The sequence below is a fragment of the Bos javanicus genome, chromosome 16, assembly GCF_032452875.1.
Source record: "Bos javanicus breed banteng chromosome 16, ARS-OSU_banteng_1.0, whole genome shotgun sequence".
NCBI lineage: Eukaryota > Metazoa > Chordata > Mammalia > Artiodactyla > Bovidae > Bos > Bos javanicus.
In genome coordinates this window covers 68,672,072-68,688,505 of record NC_083883.1, presented here as the reverse complement: position 1 = coordinate 68,688,505, position 16,434 = coordinate 68,672,072, and the positions used below count along the sequence as shown (strand labels likewise).

At 38.5% G+C, this 16,434-nt stretch overlaps 1 protein-coding gene across 1 annotated transcript in view; it reads right to left on the bottom strand.

Moving 5' to 3' along the window:
* Positions 1-16,434, bottom strand: part of PLA2G4A (phospholipase A2 group IVA) — a 173,408-nt gene that overhangs the window by 113,647 nt on the left and 43,327 nt on the right. The window contains exon 3 of the mRNA XM_061383506.1: positions 12,770-12,851. Within this exon, the coding sequence (XP_061239490.1) occupies positions 12,770-12,851 (82 nt within the window). The remainder of the gene's footprint in view (positions 1-12,769; positions 12,852-16,434) is intronic.

Here is a 16,434-nt window from a genome sequence, read left to right as displayed (position 1 = left end):
ACAAAAATGTCTCCAGACATTTCCCAATGTGCCTGGGGCTAAAACTAATCACCACTTTAGAACCATTGCACTAGAGGGCATTATCCCTGCTATCTGATATTTATTCTTGGGATAAATCATTAGAAATTAGCCAAATTCCCTAAGTAGTGTAATTCAATGGGCTATGTCAATCCCATTTTTAAAATATTTTCTTATACTTTTTCCAAATTGAAATATCCCACATCCATATCCATTCCAGACATTAAAACTCTACTTAAGTTATAAAACCCATCTCTACCTCTATTCAAGCTGTAAAGTCTTCTCAGAAGCTTACTGTCAACACTTTTCAAAATTAGTAATACTGTGTAATCTAAACACACAATCTCTGAGCTATTTACACTCATTTCATCCTCCCAACTAGGTTATAAATAGCTCAAAGGCAAAGCTGCTGCACGAATAGACATCAGCATGAGACAGGCTTGAGTTCTAGCCCCAAAACAGAACAGCTGTGTGATTCGGGGTTATTCATTTAATGTCTTTAAACAAATCCCTACATTGGTAAAATTAACAACATCACATATCTCACAGTGCTACAGAAATGAGTATATGAAATATAAAATCCTAAGAACTCTGCTTAGCATTTTTGTTTATTCATTTAACAAACACATTGCATACATTATGCATCAAGCACTTTTCCAAGTGTTTCACAATCGCATTTAATCCTCATTAAAAAAAGTCTAGGAGGCAGGAAGGATAAATTAGTTTAAGGTTAACATAAACACACTACCATTAACATACATAAAATAAATAACCAACAAGGACCTCCTATATAGCACAGGGAACACTTTGTAATTACCAATAAAGGAAAAAAATCTGAAATAATCATATATATGTGTGTGTGTGTGTGTGTGTGTGTGTGTGTGTGCGTGTGCACATAATTGATTCAGCACGCACTGATGACATTAACAATGCTGGGATAAGCACTGGGTTATGTGTAACATTTCTTTTCCAAAGTTGAAATTTCAGAACTGTTACTTCATTTTGCATCTGGAGGTTTAGATTACACTTTGAACACCAACTTAAAATAATTTTGTCTAGGATTTTATCTAAAATATTTTATGAAAAACGTGCTGATGCAGCAAATGAGGAGTGAGAAGGTAAAAGTGCTTCCAAAGAGTAGTAAAATCTACAAAACCCCTCATACCAGATCTCAGTGAACTGTAACTGGTCATTTCAATCTCTGCATCATGCAATTTTCTTTTTAAGAAAAAAGTTAAAATATTAAATATACTAAAATAATATATATGATAAGTGACTTCCCATAAATTTTAGACCAGCAGAGCCATGCTCTTTGAAATGAAAACTTTAACAGTATGCTTTTCTTTGGAAATTTAAGAAACATTTAACCTGTTTTCTAATTTAATTCCACTAGATATTAATCACAGCAGTTCAATATATTAATAGAAGTGGCATATGATTTTGGACAAAGAGTATCTACTTAGCACATAAGAAGGTTATCATCCCTCAGCTGTAAAAATGGTTTTAAAAATTAGGGTTTTTTTCCTTTAACTTTAGAAAATTAAAGATACTTTGTAGAACACTGAGATGTTAAATAGCATGTATGAAAAACATAAAAAGTTTTTTAAGATGAAGAAGCTCAAGTATAAGATATATATACAATAAAGAACTAAGGAGGGAATCCCCGGAAGACTAGGTGAGTAGGATCCATTCCTGATAGGTCTTAAAAAAATAAAAAGAGAACACATGGGTTGTGTCCCTACTACTACTGGTAATGTACTCTTCACCTTGACGGGAACCTGCTAATAAATTATCTCACGAAAGCATGGCTGCCAAAAATACCACTGGAATATAGCTCCATTTATCTTATTGAATAAACGTGGTAAAATCCACCAAGGATCCACTGATGTTAACAAAATATCACAAAATAGTATCATTCACTACATTTACCTAAAACACACAAATATATACCTGTAAACAAACAAAAAAAATCCACTGAAATTTAGATAGAGAGGAAAAAGACTAACCATACTCACAAAACCATTTGACAACTTAATAAATTGCATGACATTCTAATTAAGTTCTAAACAGCAAGGCCTTTCTAATATATTTCTATTTTCCTACCACATAGAAAATACTAGATAAGAGATAAGAGACAGATGTGTGTATTCCAGAATACTTTGCTTATCTTGGAATTATTTTGCATAAAAAGCCCACTGGGAAATATTTCAGAATTTTTAGAGTCATGGGTGGATACTCAGAAATATTACAAAAATATTTAGTAAACCAAAATTCATGTTCAATCACAACTGATTTTAGGGAAAAGTTTGATTCAGAAGAGACGACAACAGCAGTGCCATTTATAAAAAGAAGTATTTGCAATTCCATAATTAATCCAAGAAAAGGTTAATTATGTTATAAATCAGTCCAAGGTGTTACACGTTTGAAACCTATGAGAATTTTGGATAGCTATGGATAAAAATATCAGAAGTATTTATAATCTGCAAAAATGCAGTGTGAAATTGTTTTTTTAATTCTCTCTCTAGTGAGGCAAAAAAGGAAGCAATATCAAAGAAGAAAGGTATAGTTATACATATTTATGCATTTTATTCATTCATCCAAAATCCTCTGAGATCTTCCAGACTCAATCACTTATTTTCTAAAAAGTAAGAAATAGGCCCCTGCCTTACAAGTACATGTGACAAGTATTTTGTGGGAAGGGGTTGTTTTTGTTTCACTGGGGGGCCATGCCATGTAGCTTGTAGAATCTTAGTTCCCAGGCCAGGGATTGAAGCCTGGTCCCCTGCAGTGGAAGCACAGAGTCCTAACCACTGGACCACCAGGGAATTTCTGCATGTGATAAGTGTTAAACAGAGGCCTGGACAGCTGTCGAGGCAGCAAAGGAGTGAATTGTGCCCAAGATTATCAACAAGACAGTGAAAGCACATTCCACCATTTCTCTTGAGCTGAAAAAGGAAAAAAAAAAAAAAAGCAGAAAAATTCTGTAAAGCAATTATCCTTCAATCAAAAAAAAAAAAAAAAGACCAGAGTGTTGGCAGGGGGTGGGGAGGTGGAGTGGCAGGTGGCAAGGATCCAATCATCTGCTCAACACAGAAATTCAGAATGGAAATTTCCTGTTTCCAAGATGAAAAACTGAAAATTATGTCAAGTGCACAATCTACCTAATAGAAAATTCTTTGATTCATATAAAGATTATATATAAGAAATTAATGTCTTCTTACATGCATATCCAAAATCATTTTAACAATAATATATAATATTCATTGAGTAATTACTATGCATGAGGCATGTAAATGCATCACATGTATCAACATCTCTAAGATGAGAAAAAAAAGAGGAAACTTGCCTGAAGACACAAGACTAATGAGTAGCATTTTGCCCCGAAGACCACGTTCTTTCATAAATACATTCTGCCTCCTCCCTGGAGATTCTGATCACTGTGGAGCTCAAGGACAGCTAGAGGAAGGGAGTTTCCTGGTGGTCCAGTGGTTAAGAATCCACGCTTCCACTATCGGAGGTCTGAGGTCAAGCCCTGGTTTGGGAACCAAGATCCCTTATAGTCATGAACTAAGATCCCCTAAGGTGTGGCCAAAAAAAATTTTTTTTAATGGCTACAGGAGAGGATAATGTATTTTCATAGTAATTTCTACATTTCCCTTGCTTCTAATGAAGATTCTCAAAAGATTGAATAGGTGATGTTTCTCTACATACAGACCCAACACCACGCCTCTCAGCCCAACATTCACAAATAGGAAGGATGAGTTCTGACTGCCTTTCCCAGGGAATTATTAACACTTTGTGTTGGGAGTCACATCCTTTGAAGAAGTTTAATCCTCTGGATAGTCTAGAGGTGACGGGATTCAGACTGCTGCTTTGGAGAGACAAGACTGGAGTTAAGAGGGCTACCTGTCCTAAAGTTCAAATGAGTTTCAATTTTCTGCGGTTTCTACAAGAGTTGAAAAGTCATGCTTCTGCTGTTCTGTGCACAGCGTGATGACTATGGGATGGTCACGGAGCCTGGTCTGTAAGTACTGTAACCCTGAGCACAGGAGTAGAATCTCTCTCTGGTGTGGCTTGTGATCACCAGGAAGACTACTCTGAGACATATCCTAGTGCCTGTCCAAGTGGAAAGCCCGGATCCATGCAAACAACATTTAGCTGAAGGTTTGATACCAATGACGGCAGCCACCAAGGCTTATGGCAGGCCCCACTCCTAATTTAAAGGCAACTCGAAGTGCCTGAGGGCTTCTCTGGTGACTCAGGGGGTAAAGAATCCACCTGCAATGCAAGAGACCTGGCTTTGAACTCTGAGTCAAGAAGATCCTCTGGAGAAGGGCATGACTACCCACTCCAGTATTCTTGCCTGGAGAATCCCACGAGTAGAGGAACCTGGTGAGCTACAGTCCATGGGGTCGCAAAGAGTCGAACACAATGGAGAAACTAAGCACTAAGTGACTAAAACACCTGAAGGACCCTGAGGAGGGGGAGATCACCCTTAATCCCCTACCTAATCTGTGAGCCAGGGGCTCAGAGCCAAAGTTAATGTGATTTAGAAAAATCATAAGAGATGAAATTTTATGGACTTGATTAGCATGGAGAATAGTTGTTTGGCTACACAGAGATGTGTGAACTCTCAGAGTAACTACTCCATAGGACTGAAAACCATAAAAAGCAGCACAGAATGATTCAAAAGGAATTGAGCGCTTGCAAACAATTAGCACCTGATGCCTATTTTACATATGAATAGGTGTACACAAACTTCTGCGTTTGGTTCAAACCATCTTAAAGCCGCTCCACTTGCATGCCCCAGTTCACAAGCCCTGCATCAGTACCGTTGTTGATTGGTCCTCAACTCCACGCCACCCCAGAAAGTAGGAGTAAAGCCACAAGTGTGTGTGTTTCCTCTCTCCGCAAGACGCCCAAGGGGTACAAACCCAACATTCTTCCTGAATCCCCACAAGAAGTCAGGTGGTCCAGAATATTTTAAAAGTCTTCCATTCCCTTTGAATCACCATGTTTTTATACATTCTTTGACAATAAGTGAAAGATGACAACTGCAACTTCTTTTGTGAAGAACAGCCAAGTTTTCAGTAATGATAAGCTTTTATCCAAACTTCTTGCAGTCAACACACTTCGAGTACACATCTCAGTCAAAGCTCTTTGCAGAGAGAGAAATAGTATTTCACAATGTTACAGCAATGCGAAGCAGAGTACCTAAATTTACCCTGACTGTGTTCTTAGAAATGTCCTAAATAAAATCACAGATTACTAAGTGGAGAGAGCATTAAACCATATTAAAGTATTTATAGAGAATATATTTGTGTATATGAGAGGAAAAGTATATTTGTGTATATGACAGGGAGAGTATATTTATGTACATGAGAGAAAGAGTGCACTATATTTGTACAGGTATACAGTACCTTCCATACGTTGGGTCATTTCACTTTAAGTGTGTACTCTGATCTTCATTTCTGCTTTATTGACTATGCCAAGGCCTTTGACTGTGTGGATCACAATCAACTGTGGAAAATTCTGAAAGAGATAGGAATACCAGACCACCTGACCTGCTTCTTGAGAAACCTGTATACAGGTCACGAAGCAACAGTTAGAACTGGACATGGAACAGCAGACTGGTTCCAAATAGGAAAAGGAGTACATCAAGGCTGTATATTGTCACCCTGCTTATTATAACTTATGCAGAGTACATCATGAGAAATGCTGGGTTGGAGGAAGCACAAGCTGGAATCAAGATTTCCGGGAGAAATATCAATAATATCAGATATGCAGATGACACCACCATTATATAAGAAAGTGAAGAAGAACTAAAGAGCCTCTTGATGAAAGTGAAGGAGGACAGTGAAAAAGTTGGCTTAAAGCTCAACATTCAGAAAACTAAGATCACAGCATCTGGTCCCATCACTTCATGGCAAACAGATGGGGAAACAGTGGAAACAGTGACTGACTTTATTTTTCTGGGCTCCAAAATCACTGCAGATGGTGATTGCAGCCATGAAATTAAAAGACGCTTGCTCCTTGGAAGGAAAGTTAGAGACATATTAAAAAGCAGAGACATTACTTTGCCAACAAAAGTCCATCTAGTCAAGGCTATGGTTTTTCCAGTAGTCATGTATGGATGTGAGAGTTGGACTGTGAAGAAAGCTGAGTGCCAAAGAATTGATGATTTTGAACTGTGGTGGGACTCTTGAGAGTCCCTTAGACTGCAAGGAGATCCAACCAGTCCATCCTAAAGGAGATCAGTCCTGGGTGTTCACAGGAAGGACTGATGTTGAAGCTCAAACTCCAATACTTTGGCCACCTGATGCAGAGAGCTGACTCATTTGAAAAGACCCTGATCCTGGTAAAGATTGAAGGCAGGAGGAGAAGGGGACAACAGAGGATGAGATGGTTGGATGGCATCACCGACACAATGGACATGGGTTTGGGTGGACTCCGGGAGTTGGTGATGGACAGCGAGGCCTGGCGTACTGCAGTTCATGGGGTCACAAAGAGTCGGACATGACTGAGCAACTGAACTGAACTGAACTGACCTTTGAAATGGTAAAAATAGATGCCTTACTCTCTTCATTGTTTTCATCTAGAATGATCATGCAATTATATTATAAATTTCAGAATTTCATAATATAATTGTGGTGGACGTTTAAGATCTTTGTGTTTATTTCTATCATTTTTCTCAAGGAATATATTGAGGCATGTAATTAATCCTTTATAGGAGTTTAAAAAATAAAATGTACTAAAGTGTTCATGGTTATTTTGTTTAAGAAAAGGCAAATCAGCAGACACCCCAAAACATTAGAATCTTTGTCCATTTTGGAATACTTAAAGTTTCAATGTTGTTTCTTTTCTCTGAGCTTTTAAGCACTGTGGACTCGGGATGTGTGTGTGTTCGTCACTCAGTTTTGTTTGATTCTTTGCGACCCCATGGACTGTAGCCCACCAGGCTCCTCTGTCCATGGGGATTTTCCAGGCAGGAATACTGGAATGGGTTGCCATGCCCTCCTTCAGGGGGTCTTCCTGATCCAGGGATCAAACCCCCGTCTCCTACATTTCCTGCACTGCAAGTGTATTCTTTACCCACTGAACCACCTGAGAAACCCCAGACTCAGACTAAACAAATATAAAAGAAATTGCCTAGACCTTGCCTCCCCAAGGTGGTGCAAGGTTAAAGTGTCTGCCTGCAATGTGGGAGACTTAGGTTGGATCCCTGGGTCAGGAAGATCCCCTGAAGAAGGAAATGGCAACCCACTCCAGTTTTCTCACCTGGAGAATCCCCTGGACGGAGGAGCTTGGTGGGCTACAGTCCACGGGTCGAAAAGAGTTGGACACGACTGAGCGACTTCACTTTGCCTCCCCAAATGCAGTCGATAGATGGGCAATGTCTGCATCATTTGTGTGTTAGAATCTACTCCCCAGATCTTCTGAATCAGAATCTGCATTTTGGACGATATCCCCTGATACAGCCACATTAAAGTTTGAGAAGCAAACTTTATCCCACATTCATAGCCACATTAAAGTTTGAGAAGCACTATCTGGAGAGATTAGGTTAGCCTCAGATCTGCTATTTAAAAATGAAGAATTTGATGCAGATCTTGTTGAGTTTATTTATTTATCTGAAATAAATACACTTTACCCATAGACAAAGACACTATGAAAAATTCAGGTGTGGGATCCTTAAAAAAAAAAAAAAAAGAACCTTGAAAAGTTTCCTTAAAATATTAAGCAGGAAGAATTTGTAAAAATTGGTTTAAATACAATGAGTTCACAATTCACCCAAGTATTTTTATTTTCTTCATAGAGTTTAAATGTTGGCATTAAGCTTTGTTGTCTCCTGAATGCTGAAAGAAGATCTATCTGCATTTCTATAGCTGTCCTAAGAAGCCCTAATGTTTATGATGCTAATTTTGTAAAGAGTTCGGCATCCAAGGAGACAAGAATTCTCAGTACATGTGCATAATTAGGATATTAAAAATGTTGAGCACTGATAAGGTATTTTATTGTTTCAGGAACACTATGATATTTATTATCTGATATCACCCTCAGGGATTTCATCTTAGTCAGTGATTTCATCGACCTAGTTCTGAATTCAAGCCTCCATTATCACCTGTTATCATCCATGATCTGTTTTCCCCAACTTCTTTAAAGGAACAGAAATTCAATGCAGGAGCTACGGCATTTGTGCCGGTGATCTTATTTGGTTATAAAATGAGATTTGTGGCCAGGGCTGTGTGCTTTGTTTCATGTATGCATGAAGGAAACTAAATAACCAGCTGAAATTGTACCGTTGCCGTGCTCATTCTACAGATATATATCTTCTGCTAGAAGAGGAAAGAGCAATGCAAAATGTAGACTTTAATATAGTATTTAATATAATGTTAACTAATCCAACCAACGTTTGGCACTGGCACAACCGACTGGCTCCTGGTCAGGTCAAATTAATGCAAACTACTTTTTTAAAAATAAGTCTATGGTGAGTCACCAACTCAATGGACATGAATTTGAGCAAATTCCAGGAGACAGTGGAGCACAGAGGAGGCTGGCGTGCTGCAGCCCATATGGTCACAAAGAGTCGGACATGACTTAGCAACTGAGCAACACATGGTGAGTCGGGTGCGTATCTGAACTTCAAACCACCTCTTCATATGGCGTGAGCATAAGAAGGCAGGGAAAGGCTGGCCCTGAAGCCCTGGGTACTAATGATACATTTGAACAAACCGAGATTAACAGCAATGTCTGGGAAGGGGCTGTCTTGTCCTTGGCTGGCCCAGTGCTCTGAGGTTAAAAAAAAATTTTAAAAAGGAAAAGAGTGAGATGTTATGATTCAGATGTCAGCTCTTACTCCTCTCAAGAGAGATTGTGGGGTGCTCCTGATGCTGTGATGATGTTTTAGCAACATGGGATGGTATTCCAAAAAGAAGCTAGTTAGAATAGGAGGGCTTTACAAGGGACAAAATAAAAAATAGATACAATCTTAGTATTAGATTTTTTTAAAAAATCAGACATAGGTATTTTGTTAGGTGTCAGCTATTTGATTCAAGTGGCATCCTTGATTCAGCTGCTACACGCACAGGAAAACCTGAAAAACCCAACAGCAGTCGGTCATGCTTCTCTACCAACATGCAAACCTATATGGAAATTTGCCTTTTTAAATAAATGTAGACACTATCAACAGCAGAGGTGGGCCTAGTTTCTGTCATCCTTTGCAGATCTTAGGACATTTTTTATGGTTCTCTCCTTGGCTACCTTTAAAGAACTTCTATGCACAAACACACCAAACTCTGTTTACTAGGTCATTTGTATGGATCAAGCTCACCAAGCAACGCCATCAAGACTCTTAAGTGACAGCTCAGGCCGGCCCATGCCTTTTCTCACAATAATCACCTACAACTTCTCAAAAATAGTTTGGCACGGTGTATTGTCCCTCTACTTTTTCTTACCAATCTTATTATTGAATTTATTTCTCTAAGACTCTCTTTCTGTAAGCTCATCAAAGTGACATCACGGGGTGGCAACAATTCCTCCCCCTCAAATAAAGATTATAACTCAAGCAAGATAAAGTCAAATGACAAATGCTGTTTAAAAATGTTAAGAGACTCTCACAACACAATCCTTTCTCCAGTAGTGATTAATGTCAGGTGACTATTCTTTTCATGGGTGCGTCACTTTAAAAAAGAAGCTTTGGGGAATTCCCTGGTGGTCCAGCGGTTAGGACTTGATGCTTTCACTGCTGTGGGCCTGGGTTCAACCACTGGTCAGGGAACTAAGATCCCACAAGGCACCTGGCATGGCCAGCAAATAAATACGTAAATAAATAAATAACAAGCTTTCTGGAATTCAGGAGTGCAACCTGTGCTGTACACACTATGGGGATCTAAAACATACTATTTTGCGAGATGAATTAATGTCCAATGTTTATTTTTGAATAATGTTAGCAATATCAACTCAAGTAGGTTTAAAACGACATTTGTGACATTACTCTCTTTCCAGTCCTGACTACAATAAATGTGTGTGTGTGTGCTTAGTCGCTCAGTCGTGTCCGACTCTTGCAACCCCACAGGCCATAGCCTGCCAGGCTCCTCTGTCAAGGGGATTCTCCAAGCAAGAATACTGGAGTGGGTTGCCATTTCCTTCTCCAGAACTACAATAAATCAGCACTGCCAAAGTTCCTGAGGATTATGGAGAAAGTACTGACGGCTAAGAAATCAGATCCATACTAGTTGAAGAGATTCAGAGTAGAATTTAAACTGCTGGTGACCTCACCTCAAGCATAATAAAGATCCTTGTCTATCTAGGACAGAGTTCTGCACCGATATAACAGAAAAGGATGCTGCTACTTTATATGTATGTGCTCAGTCGCGTCTGACTCTTTGCAAACCCAAGGACTGTAGCCCTCCAGGATCCTCTGTCCATGGCATTTTCCAGGCAAGAATATGGGAGTGGGTTGCCAGTTCCTACTCCATGGTAAGTAGTTCCTACTTCCCGACCCAGGGATTGAACCCACGTCTCTTGTGTCTCCTTCTTTGGCAGGTGAATTTTTTACCACTGAGCCACCTGGGAAGCCCATACTACTTTGAATAAGAGATAACTAAAATTTTTAAAGTCAAATTAGGTCAGTAACTTGCATGGCTGATGAGTCACTGACATAGCCTTTAGTCGAATTATAAATGGCTTTTCTAACTAATAGTACATCTAGAGTTGTAAGGCATGTGCTTTTCTCAAGGTCACAGGGTTACCAGATTTTAAATATGGCATCTGATTTGGCTTCTTTTTCACAAATACCTTTCTTCTTGTGAACTCTCATTGAATTGATGAGAATTCAAAGTAGTATAAAAAGCAAAAGAAGAATAACAATAAAAACATTGGCAGAGGCATGATTAATTGAAGTGTATCACTGTATGAGATAAAATTTAGAAAATAAATCCCTGATCAGATTAGATGTAAAGAAATTGTCCTTGTTCCATTATGTCTCCTGAGAAGCATTGCTCATCAGATCCCACCTCCTGGTCACCCCCTGATTTCCAACTTTTACTAACTTCCTGGACACTCTTCTTCAATCACTGAAGGCTTGAGCTCAAATTCTCCATTCCTTAGTATTTAACCTCTCTCTCTCGTGGCCCATTTTCATTGTGATTTCAACAAGCTCAAGTCACTATTTTTAAATATAAAAAGCATGTTCTACAGTCACCTCAAATATATTTAACATACTCTGGCAAGATCATTTTTCTTAACTTTTTAGTTCATGTTGGAGTATAGCCGACCAACAGTGTTGTGATAGTTTCAGGTGGGCAGCGAAAGGACTCAGCCACACTTATACATGTATCAATTCTCCCCCAAACCCCCTCCCATCCTGGCTGCCACATAACCTCCAGCAGAGTTCCCTGTGTTATGCAGTAGGACCTTGTTTGTATCCATCTTAAATATAGCAGTGTGCCCATGTCCCTCCCAAATTCCTTAACTATCTTTTCCCGCCATCCTTCCCCCCTCCCCCAGCAACCATAAGCAGAACAAATATGTTTTAAAATAAAGGACGAATCACGTGACTTGTGACTCAAGTGCCGTCAAGTTCTTCCTGCTGCATTTCTGATAAAATTGCAGGCTTGTTGAATTAGTCTCATTCTCCTTCACCTTTGCTGTGTGTCCAACAGCTCACGACCTCACAAGTACTCTGCCCTTCTCTCACCCTTTAATGTGCTATTTTCTCTGCCTGAGACTCTCCGTGCTCTCAGCACTAGATCCTTCTCCTTCAAGTACCAGTTTAAATGCCACTTCAGCAGGAAAGACTTCCCTGTTTCCCAGACTGATTAATGGCAATCTCCATTCTTTCCTCAGAACCCGTTCTGAGAGGTAGATTGCCATTTCCATATTTTAGCAATAATCTACAACTAACTTTACCCATTTCAGCATCACAGTACTTATTCATTTTTCTTTGTATTCCCACATCCATGACTCCCAGTCATTTGAACGGTAAGATTAACCAGGAAAACTGCATTTTAAAACATAGAGAAGGATACTGCCAACAAGTTAACTCAAAATTATCCTCAGGCTTTTGTTCACATCATTTCAAACTGTCCCACACCAGTTTCTATAGCTATTTTCACACATAAAAAACACAACTTAAAGGAGTAAGAATTAGATAAACTGCATTGTAAAAAAAATCCCATAGGCACAATATCTCACAGACGCAGGTAATTTAAATTCTTGACTCAGTCCTCTTTCTAAAGGAGAATACAAATGTCTTTGAAATCCGAAACTCTGTATGTCATAGGACAGTCATTTTATCTGACTCCAAGTACTCACAACTTTGGCCACCTGACGTGAAGAGCTGACTCAATGGAAAAGACCCTGATGCTGGGAAAGATTGAGGGCAGGAGGAGAAGGGGATGACAGAGGATGAGATGGTTGGATGGCATCACCGACTCAATGGACATGGGTTTGGGTAGACTCCAGGAGTTGGTGATGGGCAGGGAATTAGTGACGCAGTTCACGGGGTTGCAAAGAGTCGGACACGAATGAGCGACTGAACTGAACTCGCAACTGATGTAAAGTCAACTTAGAACACTATTCCAACAGATAAAAGAGCATTATAGAACCATTCGAAATGTTATCATTCAAAGCTGTAGACAAAGATAATTACATCTGAAGAAGGGACAGCCCCTGGCTTGTCAAGGAACTCAAGCCACTGAAGAGTGAATCATATTTATGTATTTTCAACAGAAGAGCAAATAAGAGAACTTACGCATGTCACCAAAGGTTCCCTTTGTCACTTTTGTGGCACGCAGCACCACTACTGTGAACTTGTGGGAATAATGGTGCTCCACCTGGAAGAAAATAAACGATAATGAATTTAAAACAAGCCTGAAATATAAGATTCAAGCAAATTGTCCTCATTGCTTCCTTGAGACAAATCGAAAATATTCCAGTTGAAAGGAAGTAACATGCATACCAGAAACATTATTTGATCTTGAGGTTCTTTCTTTTTTGATCCTCTCCTCTCTGTAGCACAGACGACTGAGATGTTTAGATCATGCTTTAAAATGTCCCTACAGCCTGACTGCTAGAACAGCTTTGCAGTCCCTACTTTACAGGGTTTATCAAGCCCTGAGGAAAAATGTAAATAAGGACTGCAGGCTTTCTGGGTGTACAATCAGGCTTTGTACTGGGTGATAAGTAAGACCTGCCTTAGAAAGGTGAAGTCCAGAGGAAGATGTTTGCATTATCTAAATTTGCTTGTTTTTATTGTTACTGTTCAATAAAACTCTTTTTTCTGGTATAACATTTCCAGAGCAGTTTTCAAAATTCTTTGGATCTAAAACAATAACCAGCAGACTACTTAATTTTAACATATCTGTTAAAACCATACATGACAATGTCAAAAGTTTCTATTAGCTTAATAGCTTGTATGCACATAGGAAATATTAAGAGGTAGAAGACTTCATTTAACACTTTATTAAACACCTAACTGGAAATTAGTTCTCAAATAACTCTACTCACCAAAGCAGAATGGGAAAGCAGGAATTTACAAAATTCTCTGAGCAACTGTAAAGATTACAGTCTTTATCTAAAGTTCAAGAATTTTTGTTTTAGGAGAGACTCACATTTATAAGTTATTACTGTGTATGTTGGGAGAAGGTAATGGCACCCCACTCCAGTACTCTTGCCTGGAAAATCCCATGGATGGAGGAGCCTGGTAGGCTGCAGTCCATGGGGTCGAGAAGAGTCAGACACGACTGAGCGACTTCACTTTCACTTTCCACTTAAGAAGGAAATGGCAACCCACTCCAGTGTTCTTGCCTGGAGAATCCCATGGACGGAGAAGCCTGGTAGGCTGCAGTCCATGGGGTTGCACAGAGTCAGACACGACTGAAGCGACTTAGCAGCAGCAGCAGCAGCAACTGTGTATGTTTGTGTGTGTGTGTGTGTGCGCGCGCGTGCGTGCACGCCTGTTCAGTCATAGCCAATTCTTTGTGACCCCATGGACTGTAGCTCACCAGGCTTCTTTGTCCATGGGATTTCCCAGACAAGAATACTGGAGTGGGTTGCCATTCCCGACCCAGGGATCGAACCCATGTCTCCTGCATTGGCAGGCGGATTCTTTACCACTGACCCACCTTTGAAACCCAAGTTACTCCTACTTTTCATAATTTTAATAGACTTGCTAAACTGGTTGAAAAGTCCGTAACTAATTAAAAGAAGCTAAGAAACTGACAATACTGAGAAGTGGGAACGCATGTATACCTGTGGTGGATTCATTTTGATATTTGGCAAAACTAATACAATTATGTAAAGTTTAAAAATAAAGTAAAATTAAAAAAAAAAATTAAAGCAAGGAGGCAGAAAAAAAATTAAAGAATAAATTCAAAAGAACCAGCAGTAGTGAAATATAGAAGTAAATGTTACAAAGTATTCAACAATTTCTGAAGTTATCACTCTATCAACAGAGTAATTTATGTTCAGATTTATAACAGCATCAAGATGAGATGAAGTCATGAATAAGCATATCTTGTTTAAAAAGACAGAAGCATATAAAATCTTTCAAGATAATTCTTATTCAAGATTATTGTCAAAGAGAAATACCTTCCATATTCAGAAGAGCTCTGAAGAGCCAAAGTTATTCCACATAAATGAAATTATCACTCATAAAAAAATGAATCCCTAAAAACAGGCATATTGTCTTATACTACTACCAAAAATCACACACACTCCTCCCACCAAAAAAAAAAAAAAGAGAGAAAGAGAATCGAAGGAATTCCCTGGTGGTCCATGAGTTAGGACTTCGTGCTTAGACTGCATATCGTAGAACTTTTAATACCACAAGATTTTTCAAATGTCTAAAACCTTTCCTGTAAGATAAAAATGATTATCAATACTCATCTATTATTTAACACAATTTTTGAAATTGCTACAAATGTACTCATGTCAAATGTTTATTAATAACATGTGCAAAGAGATGATATTGTTATTATAAGGATTCATTGAGAATGAACCATATGTTAAATATTCTAATAGATGCAAATTCTGTTTCCCAATAATCCTACAAAATAGATGCTACTATATATATTTATCGATGAGTAAGTGAGATTCTGAGATATTAAGTAATTCCCAGTATCTCACAGACAATAAAAGCTAAAATTGAATTAGAAACCAGTCTTCCTGTCCCCAGTGTCTTTATTCTTTCTATATTCCTTTACTTATAGAGAATAATAATACCAACACTGATTCCTGACAGTAAAAAAGGGCTACTTCCATTTATTAAAGTTTTATAGATAGTTACAATCTGGTCTATTATATCTGAAGTTAATCTAAAGTCTCTCTAGTAATTGGGTAATTTTCTCTATCATTCAACTCTCCATTTTAATCTGTTTTTATTTCCATTAGCCTCAATTCTATCTTACTAACTACAATCAGAACTTGTATATACGAACTTGCACACTGCTCACAGAAGATAAGGAGAAATCACTTTCTTGGTTTTTACGTTAATTTTGGAGGCATCACAAATCTTCAGATGACCAGTAAATTAATGGTCACACCTTCAAAACAAGAGTGTCAAAAGTATGCTCTTTTTAAGTGCTGTAAAGAGCCATGTTTCCTGGGGCCAGTATCACATACAATTTCAAACTAGTATGGACTAGGCTAGCTTCTAACTTGGATAAGAGACTTTTGATTACGTCTCAGGAATGATGCCAGAGGAAATAATGTTACTGAATACAAAACCAGTGTTCCCTGTGGTGCGGTGGGAACCTAATGACTCAGCACGGTACTTACTTGGTAGTTGACAAAAGAGAGGCCATATTTCAAGTAAGACGTCAAATATAAGCTCAATGCCCTGACTCAGTCACCAAGATTAAGCCTTGCCTTCAGGTCTTGGATTACCTTACTCCGAGTGTCTTTCCTTATGCAAAATCTTTTTCATATTGAAAATCATGACCCGCCTCCCCGGCTCTTTTTTTTCCCCACAACTACAATTTCCAAGTCATCATGAAAACTGCTACTGCATTAAATTCATTCTGGAGAATTATACTGACATCTGTAACTAAAATGATTGGGAAAAAGAACTAATCAATTTATATAAAATCAATTTGATGATTATCCTAATCTGTTGAAAGTTCTACTGTTACAAAGAAGAACCAAAGAACAATCATGAAACAAATCTGATGGAAGAAAAGGTAGATTCTGCACACATTTTTTTTTCTGTTCAACTGCCATTGCCTAATTTTAACTCATATTAAAACTAAAGGCTGTTAGGATGATAAGGACTACAGAATCTCAATACTGAACACAGAGATTGTGATCACCATAATCAGCCACAGGCAACTTCAGACAGATCTCAGCAATTTTGAGAAGAATCGTTGCATTGATGTCATCCAAGAGTCAAGATACTTGTTTAGATAAAATACTTATTTT